Genomic DNA, 15,563 nt, shown 5'->3' with positions numbered 1-15,563 from the left:
TTTTCTTCCCTATACATAGACAGGGAATGTTCTAATAACTATTCACATGTTCACATGTATCTTTCTTCCCTCAAAACTGAGACTTTCTCTATGGATAATATTTTACCAAATTTGCTTATTCTTAGTATCTAGAACATTATCTGACGTTGTAGGTGGCCAATTATCATTTGTCAAATGACTATTTGTTTTATGTTGTATTCATCTTCCATGTTAAATGTCAAGATTTTTACATTACTTTAGCATTAGAATATTTATTAAAAAACCATGTGTTATTTTTTCAATTAGATTCTTTGTAAACATTTGTCCACTTATACCAATACACATTATCTTCCAAATAGTTTCTTCTTAATTATGATGAACTCTTGCCAGCTTTCACTGATGAGTCTCAGATGGTTATACATCTTATCTACTGGGTATAGATTGTAGTTCTGATTCTATAAAATACTTATAAATCACTAGGGTTTCTTATCTAGAATCTGATTATTAGTTGGAGCCAGAGGCCATTCATGTCTGACAAACTCCCCGAGAATACTTATACTGTAGTTCACCAGCAACATTTAAGCGGCAAGGTTCTAGATTGTACATTGTCAATTCCTCCTTGGACATTTTATAGGAACAATCTTCCATTGTCCTTTTGTGTGTTAAAATCATCATTGTGTATTTTAATTTCATCTTTCATGTTTTTATTTTTATATTTTAGCAAGAGAGTGATAATGCTCATATGTCACCACAGTCTCCGGTATCATCTGAGGTACAAGTTGTTTTAATGATTTGTATCTTTTCTTTGATTTACAAAGAGTTATTCCTTGCTTTCCTTCTCAAAAAAATCTTATTTAATTTTTATACAGTAATTTATTCACTTTAAAAAATCTGTGGTTGGTTATTTTGTACAAGTCTTATCTGTAAAAAATTATGAGTATTATTTCTTTGTATGAATATTCCTAGTAAATTGCACCAATTTGTGGTTTTCTGTGGAACACAAATCTACATCACAGAATGCAAGTCACTTTATAAGATGTATGCTTTCTTATCTCTACATTTTAAAATAAATGATAGCTCTTAACAATGCCATTTTCCCTTAAGCATTGGGCAATGGCCTTTGGTTTTCCTTGTAACCAATTAGGTCTGAAAACAATGCAAGAGAAATGTCCTTTTTCCACGAGAAACTATCCTGCAGTGGGTTGTTCCTATCGACAGGAGGTTACACTTTTGCTGGCATATTATATCTAAAGAACAAGGGAAGAACTAGTATATGGAAATCTTAACTTATAATATTTTATTTATGCTCTGGTGGTTTGAATAACAAGTTCTTTTAACTTAATCTATTGCTTTGCAACAGTAAACTTAAAGCATTTTAAATAGTATCTCAGTTTATTTACGATTCTACAATCGATAGCCATTAGCAAGAGAATGACCATTCATTTGGTGAATTTAGGCCTTAAAGTGATGGATTGATCTAAATTCATTGTATAAATTTGATTCTATATGTTTTATCTCATTTTATGTAAGTGGATTTATATTTTTAGAAAGCTGGGATTCATTCTGTATTAGTTTATGTGATTTGTATTATAAAACTTTTATATAGCTATGAGCATGCATTTAATAAATGTATTTCTAAATTATATGGAAAGTAAAATGATACATATGGCATTTACGGAATAATTTAAATTAGGATATCCTAAAATTAGTCGTAGTTGCATGCTGTTGTCTATCATTTCTTTGTACGTTATGGCAAATGTAGGGGTATACATGACTACCACTGGGATAGCATTGTTGATTTATGATACTATGGTCTGTATCTACCAGGTGGTGTATTAATGTCATTTTTTCCAGATAAGTTATATTAACTTTTAATTCCGCTTGTGTTTGAATGAATGGAATTCTTTTTGAGTAATTTATAATATTTTAAGCAAACTAATGGGGACAGCACAGAAGGCTGTAGGTGGAAAGGATGGTGGTCGTCTGTATTGTAACTCCAGATATATTCACAGTGAGCTGTCTATAGCATATTTAGGGAAGATTCAGACACCCTGTAAAAATTCTCACTGCTTCAATTTCATGTGAAAAAGGAAATGGTAAAGCCTGTTTGTATATCACATTAAGAGAGTCCCTATGTTTCATTTGAACATAAATATAGTCCCATTTTGTGTGCTCTTATGATTTTAAAGTGAAAGAAACCAGTTGCTTTACCAATTAGCATAGTCAATAAATGACAGAAGTAACTGAGGTTTTGGTCCTACTTGCTTCCCAGAATTATCACCCAGAGTAATAAGTCACTCCCTTGCACTATAGTTATTTATTTCATAAATTATAAAATTATTAAAGCACTTTCAGTGTTCTCATTTAATTTTTATAACAATCTCATTTGAATTGCATGGAATTTACCACATTAAAATCAAATGTTTCCACAACTACACCTTAAGCTTTTCACTCCAATAGCCAATTTATTTACAGCTGTCTTTCCATAGCTCACCACAGCTTGCAGAAGCACGGTGAAGTAATGTGCATTCAGATGGATGACAGTAATTTATGCTCATATATTCTGAAACCCCTGTTCTTATAAATTTGAAGCTTGGCCTCAAGTTTTCAACTGCTATGTGTCAAGACAGTGTAGATACAGTCCATGTTGATAAATCTTTTAATTGAAGTGTGCTTCATTATTTAGAGACTAAATGGATTCTTTTTATAACCTATCATACCTTGTTAATGGTTTTCTTTTCCATTTTTGTTTGTTTTGTTTTTGTTTTTGTTTTTTGTTTTTTCTTTCTTTCTAGAAGAATCTAGTCTGGTGAGCTACTTCACCGAGTAAGGGCTTTTGGCACCAAACTGAAGCAACTGAGTTTGGTTACAAGGACTCACATGGATAAAGGACAGAAGTGACTCCCCCAGTTGTCTTCTGATTTCCTCTGTCCATCACCCTCTCCCCAACACACACACTCTCTCTCTTTCTCTCTCTCTCTCTCTCTCTCTCTCTCTCTCTTTCTTTCTTTCTCTCTCTCTCACTCTCTCTCTGTCTCTCTCTCTCTCACACGCACACACACAAAAACACACACACCCCTTATTTTTAAAAATTAAAGGAAAATTAAAAATCCATACCTAAGTAACTTTGCAATATTTACTGACTTTTTAAAAAGTTAACACATCAGCTTGAATTGAAATTGAGGTTGACTTTATTTATGTAAATATCAGAAATACATCTCAAAATTGGAACTAGTATGAATAGGTAACTGGATGGTCTTGGAACAATAAAGGTTTTCTTCTTTTGTTTTTAGGACTATGACAGGTCTGATGGCTTTTCACACGGTCCCTTTGGCTTGAAGCCTAGATCAGGTAAATGTATAGTATGGTCTTTAAATAACATTTGTTATCTATGTTGAATCTAGAGTTTCCAAGTTTAAATGCATCAGAATCCATAATTTTGTATACTCAAAGCTTCTCTTCCCTCTTCTAATAGCAGTTTTCTCTTGGACTTCTTTGCCTTTACAGTTCCCATCATCATTTCTTTCTTATTCTCTCCATGCTCTGGTAACCTCCTTTCTGCCTTAGGTATCCTGCAGTCTTATTTCTACTCTACTGTGACTGCTCTTAGAATGAGCCCTCTGCCAGCAAAGCACTCTTTGCAATTATAACACTCCATTATATTGTGGTTTAACCCAGGGATCTTTTGCATTTGGCATGCTCAAAAGAAAATGGATCCATTTTACTTGGCAAGGTACTGAATCATGGTTTTCTTCCCAAATAACCCTCTTGACCTTCCAGAATAATTTCCTTTTTGTCTTTAGAGGTAGAAGGGATAGGTTCAACTATCCCTTTTAACCTGGTTCATAAGATTCCTATAACATATGGTTAAATAAGAACATATGTAAGTGGTAGAAGTCACTGCAATTTTGTTGCTTGTTGATTTTTGTACTATTTAGCTAAAATCATTTAAATATAATTAAGATATTTGAATACATTATTAATAACATCTTTTGTAATTCTATATTCATGCTTTTGATCACGCCTCTTTCTCCATGGATGGCTGGTCTTTGTATTATCTTTATAAAAAGCTAGGGAATTTCTATTTGTATACAGCCTTCAGTCGTGCATCTCGTCAAGAATATGGGGCAGCAGATCCAGGATTTACAATGAGAAGAAAGATGGAGCATTTACGGGAAGAGCGTGAACAGATTCGGCAGCTTCGCAATGTGAGTCACATTGACCATGTGGTTCTCCTTTTACAGAAGTGGGTTTAATTCAGCAAATTCAAAAAGTATATTGATTTTATTCTTAATGCTCTTTCAATTTTTGATCACATAATTAATAATATGAATGCATACCATGTTTACATAAGACATCTGCAATTTATCTTCATTTCTTTATAGAATCTTGAATCCAGATTAAAAGTCATTCTGCCTGATGACATAGGAGCTGCACTGATGGATGGAGTTGTTCTTTGCCATTTGGCCAATCACATAAGGCCACGCTCCGTAGCTAGTATTCATGTGCCATCACCAGCAGTGGTAAGTAGTGTCAATAGATTACCGACTTTCCAAAGACAATACAAATTTTTAAAAATGTCTTTAAATAATGCCCGTAAACAAAGAGTTTTTAATATCAACTAAGTTCTCTTAGAAGAGTACTTATACTGTGTGTCTTTCTTCTGCCTCATAGCCCAAGCTGAGCATGGCAAAATGTCGAAGAAATGTAGAAAATTTTCTTGATGCTTGCAAAAAGTTGGGTGTTTCACAGGTAATTATCTGACAAAGTTGTCATTTAACTATTAATCTGTTACAAGGAAAGTAGAATCATCTTCATAGTAAGGGATGAATAACATTTTGTGAACACAAATTTATTTTTTTCTTTTTATCATGTACATATATGTAATTGGTTTTTTAAGATCTTTTGAAGGCCTTTCTAAAGCATCTACCTATATGTAAAATGGTTGCTAATCCATCTGTGTGTAAACACAATGTAGCTGTGCGAACTGAAGCTTAAGTGTGACACCATTGCTGTTGGTATTTAGCTGCTGGTGGTGGTGGTGGTGGGGTTCCGCTGAAGGATGTTTAGACCCCTTGTTGTTCTTTAGTGTTATGCTGGAGACTAAAGCCAAGGCCTCATACATGCACAGCACACATTCCACCACTGAGCTACATGCCAGCTCTTATCTGTAACTTCATGAGGAAATTCTGAATTCTGTCTAATATACTTATACAGTAGTATAACGATATAGAAACAATGAAACGGTCCAATTAAAATTTTTGGTACCGGACTGGAGAGATGGCTCAGTGCACAACAGCACTGGTTGCTCCTCCTGGAGACCTCCTGGAACTGTGTTCAGTTCTCAGAACACAGATGGCAGCTCACATCTGTTTGTCACTACAATTCTAGGGGATCTGACACCCTCACACAGACATACATGTAGGAAAAATGCAAGTAAAACTTTAAAAGGTAGGTAAATATCTACATATACATACATACATACATATAGATATATATGATAATATCTATAATGGAGAAACTTTGAAATAAATGTGCATTGGTTTGTATTTTATAAAATAATTGCTATACTACAAAATCAAATCAGTATTGTTGATAGATTAAAATGTCTAATAAAAATGTTGTCAATCTTGAGGACTTTATAAAACTAATGTTACCATGACTACTGAGGAAAGAGACACTCTGAAATTTCCATTACTTTGTGTTCAGCTCTCTTTTAAATGGTAACGTCATTGACTCGCCATCAGATCAGATTTTACCTCAACTGAATAGACACTATTTTTAAAGAAAAAAAAATGAATCCATGTATGCTTTGCTAATTAAATGCTTTTTGTTTTCTTACTGTGATTTCTATATGATGCCTTAAAATTATATTTCATAAAAAGTTTACTTTTGAAGTTTTCCCTAGTTGTTATTATTACATGATATTACATGATTTTTCAAAAACATTTTTGTTTTAGGAATTTGAGAGTTTTACATTTAGTTTCCACTTACTTTTATCCTGAACTTGGAAGATAATAATGTGTTATTATTTTACTATTTCTTTACTCTAGGGTGTTTCCTAATTTTTCAACAACTTTATTGGGGTGATATCAATACCTAATAAACCACATATAAATAAATAAAAACATGAAATTTGATACTTTTTAAAAATTCTGAAATTCTAACTTAATGGTCCATTTCTGGTAGCCAAACACTTTCACACTGGCCTACATCTCCAGCCTTTAAAATATTGATCTAACCATGCATTGTTGAAAACATCAGCAAAATTTTGATCCCAAACATTCCTCATGTCTTTCTGGAGTCCATGCTTCCTGAGATAACCACCAATCTGCTTTCTATCAGTATGATCGACTTCACATTTCAGGGGTTCTTGTAAATGGAACCAGCCAATATGATTGATCCTCGCATTCCCAGTTCTCATTTAGTATAGCCATTTTTCTTCCATTAATTAATTTATTTATTCATTTTACATCTCAAGATCACAGCACTCTCTGTCTTCCCAGTTCCCACTAATATACATAGCTCATCCCTCGCCGCCTCCAAGAAGAGGGAGTGCCTCCCCCAGGTATCATTCTACCCTGATATATCAAGTCACTGCAGGATTAGGCACATGCTCTCCTGCTGAGGCCACAGAGAAAGCAGCACAGTTAGGGGAACAGGATCCACAGACAAGCATCAGAGTCAGGGACAGCTCCTATTATAATTGTTGGGAACCTACATGAAGACCAAGCTGCATATCTGTTACATATATGTTTGTCTGTAGGGGGTGATGCTTGGTTCAGCCAATACTTACTTTTAGGTAATGCTATTATTTGAAGTACAGCTCCCTACCTCACTAATCCCCTCTTGGCTCATTTCTTGGTCATTTTCTTCTTGTTTCACATTGATTATTTTCTTAGTTAGGGTTTTACTGCTGTGACTAGACATCACGACCAAGGCAAGTCTTATAAAGGACAACATTTAATTGGGCTGAACTTAGAGCTTCAGAGGTTCACTCCATTATCATTAAGGCAGGAACGTGACAGCATCCAGACAGATATGGTGCATGTGGAGCTGAGGGTTTTACATCTTCATCTGAAGGCTGCCTAGAAGACTGGCTTCCAGGAAGCTAGGATGAGGGTTTTAAGCCGACTCCCACAGTAACACACCTACTCCAAGAAGACCACACCTCCTACTGGTGCCACACCGCCAAACAGTGTCAATCCCTGGGCCAAATATGCAAACCATCACAATTATGATTTGCTCTTTTTGCAGTTTCTGACGCAAGAACTGTTGTCCTTGCTTTGAAATTTACTTACTTTTATGATACCAACCTAATTGATTAGTTAAACATTTGCATAAAATACTTCAGGAGCACCAAATGTAGCAATGAATACTAAAATGCAAAAGTCATTTTTAGGGTATCCTTAGGTATTTTCAGTATTATTCAGTGAATGCTAATTTGCTTACAGAAGTAAAGAAGGTGAAGGCTGTTAAACTTCTTAATTTTGTATCAATGTAATTTGAAAAAAGACTGAGATACAAAATCCAGAAGTTCAACTTTCCTTATAAAAGCCGTTCTGTCATGGACATGTGGATTTTGATGTATCCCTATCAGTTACAGTTGGCCATGACTCTCTGGAATTTGCCTGATGTGCTATTAGGGGAAATAAAGACATGGAATTCAGGGCAGAAGTGAGATTTTTAAAATGATCACAGAGAATACTAAGGAGTACTGTACTTAAAAAAAGAGAAGAATGAGTAGTATTCTTGGAAATATTTCCCACATTAGAAGAGGATTGATACAGACTACTGCAATTTAAAGACCACTTGCTGTAGGTTTAGTGGAAGAACCAAGCAAATTTGTATCATTGAAATCAAAACAGGTAGAAGGTTTCAAGTAAGGCACTGTTTAAAGATCAATGCGACAGAGTAGTCAAATATGTATGTGGACCATTTGATTAGAACAACTTCAGTGGGAAGATACATGAGAGGCGCTCCTGAGATAGTAGACTGGATACTGGTGGTCTGTTCCTTAACTCTGTGTAGGGAAAGATATTTCTGTGGAAAACCCTGGTATTAATGACCAAGCTAATCTCTATAGTCCCTTGCTTACTATAAGGTATGAGTCTAACAACAGTTTATATTATTTAAAAAGAAAAAGTAGAATTTTGTATTGTTTATCTGAATTTGAAGAGAAAGAATATTTAAAAGATCTGGCTTTTGGGCCTACAGAGATAGCTTAGCCGTTAAAAACACTGGCTACTTTTCTAGAGATCCTGAGTTCAATTTCCAGCACTCACATGCCAGCTCACAGCCATTTATAACTGTAGTCCCATGGGATCTGATGCCCTCTTTTGCTCTGCAGATATACACACAGACAAAACATCCATATACATAAAATACATAAATAAATAAATCATTTTTATTAATCTGATTCTTTGTGTGGGGTTGAAGTGGGGTATATGAGTGGGTTTGAAGGGAGGAATGAGAATGGGGAAACGGTGCAGTAATTTCAAAACAGGAAAGAAATAATTTAAAAATTAAATAATTTTAAAATCTGTTTCTGACTCAACATTTTATTCCACTGCTAAAAATTATGAACATTCAAATACCTTTTGCTCTTTCCCCAGGAGAGACTCTGCTTGCCTCACCATATTTTGGAAGAACGAGGTCTTGTGAAAGTTGGTGTCACAGTTCAGGCCCTCCTTGAATTACCTACTACAAAGGCATCTCAGCTTTCTATGGCTTGATGTGACATTGAAAGCATTATACGTGTATAATTTCATGTATTTGAAATGATTTCCGGTATCTCAAAATCATGAAGAATGTCCAGTAACAACAGTTTGCCTTAGGTTTCTTTCTTTTAGATTCACATAAGATATCAGATATGAACTCTGAGTTTTCCAAGCAATTTTTGGAAGAAAATTGGATTAATTTAATAAGAGTTTTTGATAAATTAAAATTCTTTTATTTTGTGACTCAGTAACCTTGATGAATTTCCAGAATGCAAATTCGTACAAAATTGAAAACATACTTTCAATTTAACAATCACATTAAGTTGAATATTTTTACATCACTGTATACTAGTGAACATCTAGGTCACGTAATCATGTTTTAGGAAAAAAATTCTATATTTGAGTTACTTCATATACTTCTAGCTTATACACAATCTCTTCAATATTTTGTCTTTGTTTCCTAGCAAAAATGAGTAGAAAAATCAAAACCCTGGCATTATTCAATTCTTTTAGTACTATCAGTTGGTGCCAAAATATTTTCAGTTATACTGTAGGTTGTTTACATGTGAAGTGCCTGTGTAATTGATGAATCTTAAATAGTCTTAAGCATTTTTGCAATTTCTTTTTATGTATTAATAGAATCAATGGAATTTTTAAATATTTTGGTAGGTTTTGTATGGTCAGTAATATGTGAGGATTTACGTGTGCCTCACATTGGTGGTTTCTTAGTTAATGCATTGCAGTTTCCCTTGAATTGGTTATTTCATGTTGTCAAAAAATGTTAATATGCTTAATTTATGCTATTTAATTTTGCAAAACCGTAGTCATTATTTTAATCATTTTTTCGGAAGAGTATTTTATTTCTGTGTTGAGAACGTTACACAAAGCAGTAAGGCTTTGGAAAGCTAGGGAAGTACTATTGTCAAGGACATTTGGATGCAACTGCTATGTTTGGGTTCGTATCTCACCTTAAAGAAGCATTCAGTACATAAGTGCTGCCTTCAATTTTCAGAGAGTGGCCATTAAGAAACAGGTTTTGATTCAAAAAATCTGTCCCTTTCTGGAGCATGTATACCTTATGATCCTCAAGTAACTTGATGTTGAATTAAACACAGTCTGGTTCATGGAATAGAATGTTCAGTAAAGTCCTTGCTTGATTTGGAGATGTATAAACTTACAGTGATACTAGGGCAGGAATTTTTCCAAAACATTACTGTGATAGCTAACTCAGTTTCCTATAGAAGAGCCTTCATATTCACTTTTGTAGTAACCAAGCTAGTATCATTTCTTAACTGTGTGATTATTTGCACTTATTACCTCTTAATATGGATGCAACTTAGTAAAAACGTTGGTCTAGGATATTTCAAAGGGCATTTATAAAATGTAAAATGTCATGTGCCAAATACTATGGTAAGGATTGGGTTTAGGAATAAATCTACATTTTTTGTCAGTCATTATGAAGCCATACATTTCAATCTTGGCTTCAGAATACAGATGTGTTTTTACATTCCCAAGAAGTCAAATTCGAACTATTAAAGAGTCAAGCTTTTTATACTGTAAGTTTTAAGAATTAAATTATTAATAATTTATTATTTAAATATTTGATCAAATTAGTTATGACTAAATAGTTGGATCTGAAAATATCCCCAATGACATAGGTAATTTAGTAAGTACCTTAGTCGATGAGTTTTTAACCTTGACAGTTGACAGCATTACAGACTTAAAAACTTTTAACAACCAAAACAATCATTCATAATTCTCTCATGGTTATTGTGCTATAGAATTGCTCTTATTACTTAATGTTGTATTATTTTCCTAGTAGTTTTGTGCTTTGTTATTATTGAAATAGTTGTGACTTTTTAGACAATTCTTTTGCTACATTTCACTTGTCAGTTAACTATTACCTTAAAGAGAAAGCACACCAGAACTTCGGTGCTCTGTCGTCTTTATAGCTAATACAAATTGTTTTCAAGATGGGTCCCTTTGAGGTCCTTAATTATTATTGTGCCAAAAGGCAATAACAACATCACTTCTAAGGCAGTTTTTCAGCATAGTCCACAATGACAAACTTATTCCAAGACCCTGACATATTTATGTTAGTAGTTTTTAAGTATAAATTTTATGCTAAATATTTTTATGACATATATTTACTTCAATTATTGATTTAAGAATCATCATTATTTGGATTTTTTTTATTTGAGGAGGATTGAATAATCAAAGAATATTTTATTGGGCCCAAATATCATTAGGTAGCTACTTCTATTAAACTTTATGACCATATGGCACAAGAAAGAAGTGATGTTGGATATGTTTGAATTGAAATGAGTAAAAATGCATAACCATTTGTTTAATAATTATCTTTATAGAATGCTAGTTTAATGACTTTTCTAACTGAATTTTTTGAAGAATTCAGAAATGTTTGTATTAGTCACAGATTTATCATAATTGATTTTCTGATGCATTTAAAAAATAAATGGAACACTAAATGTATATTACCGATGCAAACTGTGGATAAAATTGAATGAAAAAAATCTCAGCCTGGTTCTCATTTTCTCTTTCCTATCATCCCTCTCACTATTGCTATTCCCCCTGACAGTTTGTGTCTGTGGTGCCCACTGTGGAAGAATAGTTAAACCTCGAGTGCTGGCGATATTGCTCAGTGAGGAAAGGTGCTTGCTGTGGAGCCTGCTAACCATTCCCAAGACCCTCATGGTGGCAAATCCTGCAGTGCCGATTCCTGGAAAGGGTCCTGAGATTTGTGGATTCTTGAGTAGTTCAGCTCCATGAGTGCACTTTGGCATAGTATTGCCACACACAAAATAATAAGCTTAAAAAAGAGAAAACAACAGGACCCCAGTTGGAAGAATTAGAGAAAGGATTGAAAGAGCTGAAGGGGCTTGCAAGCCCATAAGAACAACAATGCCAACCAACCAGAGCTTCCAGGGACTAAACCACTAGCCAATGACTATACATGGACAGACCCTGGGCTCTAACTGCATAGGTAGCAGAGAATAGCCTTGTTGGGCACCAATGGGAGGAGAAGCCCTTGGTCCTGCCAGGACTGGACCCCCGGTGTAGGAGAATGTCCGGGGCGTGGGAAAGAGTGTGGTTGGGGAGGGGGATGGGATAGGGGGCTTATGAATGGGAAACTGGGAAAGGGAATAACATTTGAAATGTAAATAAAAGGATCCAATAAAAAGAAGAACATTTAAAAAAAGAAAACATTTAATAAGATATACCTAGTAACTGTTTTAGTTAGGCATGTTGACACAAGAATCTAGCCTCCTAGGGAGTCAGAAGTGAGAGCATTTCTTGAACCTGGCAGTTTAAGGATAGCTTGACAGAAAATGAGATTACATCTGAAAAACAAAAGAACAATGGAAACAAACTCAACAAACGCTGAAGTTAGATTGTTCTGAGCCCGATTCCCTTTATACTATTTTCAATTTTGTTTTGAAAGTATTAAATTTTGTCTAAAACGTGTTAAACTAAGTTAACATTGCAAACATGTTCTCAGTGTATGATGTAAGTAAGCTGTCCGTATGACAAACTATAAGAGAAAACGTTATTTAAAACTATATAGTGTAGGCCAATAAGCAATAATTCTATTGTATGTTTTAGTCCCTTCAAATATGAACGAAGTGCCTTTGGCCTGTGTGATAGCAAATTTATTCTTTCACATTCAATTGTAAGTTTTCTAAAAAACGCTTATATTTAATTGGGCATCATTGCTCATTGGTGTAATTAACTCATACATTTATGTATTGCCAAGTGCTATTGAAGACAATGTTGTCACAGTTATCTTAAACATGCACATTTCAATGAGTACTTGTAAGTCGATATTTGATAGGTTTTTAAAGGAATTCCAAGTTCACCACAGGATTTTGAATGAACTTTAGCAGCAGGCTTGCTTTCTACGTAGTTTTAATATTCTATATTGAATGGCCCTAGAAGAAATACTCAAGTATCAGTGTATGGAAAACTCGAAAGGACATATGTTATTGTCATAAGATTATTGTTGTACATAAGGTTGATGTGTAAATGCCCAGAAAGCTGCTATAATTGATAAAATGGGAAGTATTAAAACCCTGTGTTTTAAGGTATATCTTCCTTTTCTGTATTTTAAACATAGAAGTTATGCTTATGATTTTAGATAACTTAATTTTTGCATAATAGAAAATATAAGTAGGTGTTTAATATAAGGCCCAGGGTTAAAGTTTTGTAGCATAATAAAATCTTGCTGTTTTGGAAAAATCTAGAGATTGGAATGAGAATTCCATACATGAACAGTTTATAAGTTATGGCAATTCTAACAAAAGTAGTTAAGGATAGAAGTTTGATAAAAATCATTTGAAAATTACTACAATGAAATCTGATTCATTAAAAAGTGATTATTTTTACATACTAAGTTGATCCATAATATTTGTCGCTCAAATATATAAATCTAACTACTCTGCCACTTAATGGTAGGAAAATTGATTTATTTTGACTGTATTCTAATGATACACATTAGTTACATGTCTACAAAAGTAGTTGGTAAATATGATTTTACATATGCAAATAAACATTTTCAATCTCAAAGGGAATTTGCTTAAAGTCCTACTCAGATCACTCAAAAAATTTATTGTAAACAAATTCAAAGAAATTCATTATAATTTATGTTAAAGTAATTAAAATTACACCTTTCAATAGTGTTCCATAGGCCTGAATGTGTATCTGGGGTCTTTATTTGTTGGCCTGTGTTGTGGAGTAAGGGTAATGCCAACCGGTTGTAGGGTAATTCTATTTAAATTCTTTTTTCAAATATGTTTATGGATGTATTTTAGGAGGCTTTTACACTATTAGCTTTCTATATGAGTGTTTTTCAAAGCCTTACTGGTATGATCTCCCCACTTTCTCTTCTACCCTGCTGAGCAGGCTCTACTCCAATTTTTCCCCTTGCTGATCCATTATTCCAATTGAACCCTTTAACCCTTGTGTTCTATAACTATCAATTTGAAGTGCCCCATGTGCTGCTTTGCTAACTAATTGACCTCTATGAGTACCCAGATGAAAGATCTAAGGATTAACAGGAAACATTTACAACAAATGAGAAACCATGTGGTACTTGTGTTTCTGAGTCAGGCTTTCTTTCCTCACAATGATTACTCCATCCATTTAGCTTCAGTGTCATAATTAAGCCAACACTTTAACAGCCACTGATTATTGTCCAAGAGGCATACAGTACATTTTGGAAAAAAAAAGATGATTATCTTCAACGAGTGGTATTAGCTAAATTGGCAGCTAAATGCAGAAGAATATAACCAAATCTTCATCACTCACGCTGCACAAAGTACAACTCCAAATGGATCAAGGATGTTGACATAAGACCTAATACTGTGAAATTGATCAAGGAGAAAGAGAAAATGCTGGAGCTCCCTAGCACAGGAAAAGACAGCAGTAGTGTAGCCAACCTGGGAGCTCCCAGTGACTAAGCCACCAAGCAAAGAGCATACACACTGGCTGGTCTGTGGTCCCCCAGCACATATGCAGCAGAGGCCTGCCTTGTCTGGCCTCAGTATGCAAAGAGGCACCTAATCCTGTAGAGACTTGATACCCCAGGGAAGGGGGATGGGGGGATACGTTGGGGCAGGGTGAGTGGGGAAGTACCCTCCCAGAGGGGAGGGTGATGAGATGAAGAATTCTTGGAGTGAGGACCAGGAATGGGGGCAACATTTGGAATGTAAATAAATAAAACAATAAACAATTCAAAATGATCAACAATTAATAAATGGGGTCTCCTAAAACTTAAAGGCTTTTTGTTCAGTAAGACATGAAGATATCATAATTCTAGTCAAGAAAGTATGCGCAGAATAGGACACAGACTTTTCCAGCTACACAACTGATACTTTTGTTTTGTAGAATATACAAAAACGACAAAAACCCAAATCCATGAATATTGCAAAAACAACCCAGTTACGCACACATACTGCCTTTCACAGTACCCAGGGTCAAGTTCCAGCACCCACGTCAAGCAGCTCACGACTGTCTAACTCTTTTCAGGAGGATCTGACATCTCTAACCTCTGAAGGCTTCTGTAATTACATGTACCTCCACAACACAAACAGTATGCAATTTAAAAAAATAAATATTTAAACATCTTAAAGAAACTCAAAATAGAAGGAACTTGTCTTAACATAAAGATTATATATGGCAAAGCTATGGCCAACGTATTAAATGGGAAAGAACTTCAAGCCTTTTCATTTCAAAAAGGAACAAGGTGGGAGTGATACTTTCTACATTTAATAAAATACTTCAAGGGCATTAAGACAAGAAAAATGAAAGAGAAATGAAAACAAAATGGGGGAGGAAGAATTCAAAGTAGCTCATTCTGTAGACAATTTGTACAACATGGCAGGATAGAAAACTTACATTAAAACCAATGGCCTTCCAGTACACTGATGAAAACCATACTTTATACAAGAAATCACACCAGCAATCTCCTTCACGATAGTCTCAAAAGATACCTTGGGATAGATCAAGGATTAAGGGCCTCCACATTGAAGGAAAGATTGAGGAAAATAAGAGGCAACAGACAAACCTCCCAGGATCATTGGCTGGAAGAATCCATGTGAAAAAAGCTGTCTTGTCAAAACTTGTACAGGTTCAGTGCAATCCTGAGCAACAGAATTCCTCTGGTGACATGCCCATACTTTATTGCTATGACTTTGTAGTATTACTTGAAATCAAATATGGTAGTGTTATCAGTGGTATTCTGTTTGCTCAGAAATGCTTCCTTGTGGATTTTTAAATACTTTTTCATGGTTATAAAAAACATCATTGTAAGGTCCCTCCCTTTGAGAGTCTCTTACCTCTCAGGTCTCT

At 34.6% G+C, this 15,563-nt stretch overlaps 1 protein-coding gene and 1 non-coding gene across 7 annotated transcripts in view; both read left to right on the top strand.

Moving 5' to 3' along the window:
* Lrch2 (leucine rich repeats and calponin homology domain containing 2) overlaps positions 1–11,230 on the top strand; it is an 82,810-nt gene extending 71,580 nt beyond the window's left edge. For 3 of the 6 annotated variants that reach the window (XM_039100177.2, XM_006257439.5, XM_039100175.2), the window contains 5 exons: positions 3,273–3,330; positions 4,075–4,187; positions 4,365–4,502; positions 4,654–4,731; positions 8,595–11,189. In XM_039100177.2, the coding sequence (XP_038956105.2) occupies positions 3,273–3,330; positions 4,075–4,187; positions 4,365–4,502; positions 4,654–4,731; positions 8,595–8,714 (507 nt within the window). In that variant the 3' untranslated portion in view covers positions 8,715–11,189. Of the gene's footprint in view, positions 1–700; positions 752–3,272; positions 3,331–4,074; positions 4,188–4,364; positions 4,503–4,653; positions 4,732–8,594 lie in introns of all 6 variants that reach the window. The other 3 variants (XM_039100174.2, XM_039100176.2, NM_001427706.1) reach the window with 2 other exon arrangements.
* On the top strand, positions 1,081–1,209 carry LOC120099517 (small nucleolar RNA SNORA35). Its single transcript, XR_005498679.1, has one exon. It is a non-coding gene; the product is annotated as a small nucleolar RNA SNORA35 (small nucleolar RNA).
* Positions 11,231–15,563: the final 4,333 nt, after the last annotated feature.

The sequence above is a fragment of the Rattus norvegicus genome, chromosome X (genome assembly GCF_036323735.1).
Source record: "Rattus norvegicus strain BN/NHsdMcwi chromosome X, GRCr8, whole genome shotgun sequence".
Lineage (NCBI taxonomy): Eukaryota > Metazoa > Chordata > Mammalia > Rodentia > Muridae > Rattus > Rattus norvegicus.
This window is presented reverse-complemented; position numbering and strand designations above follow the sequence as displayed.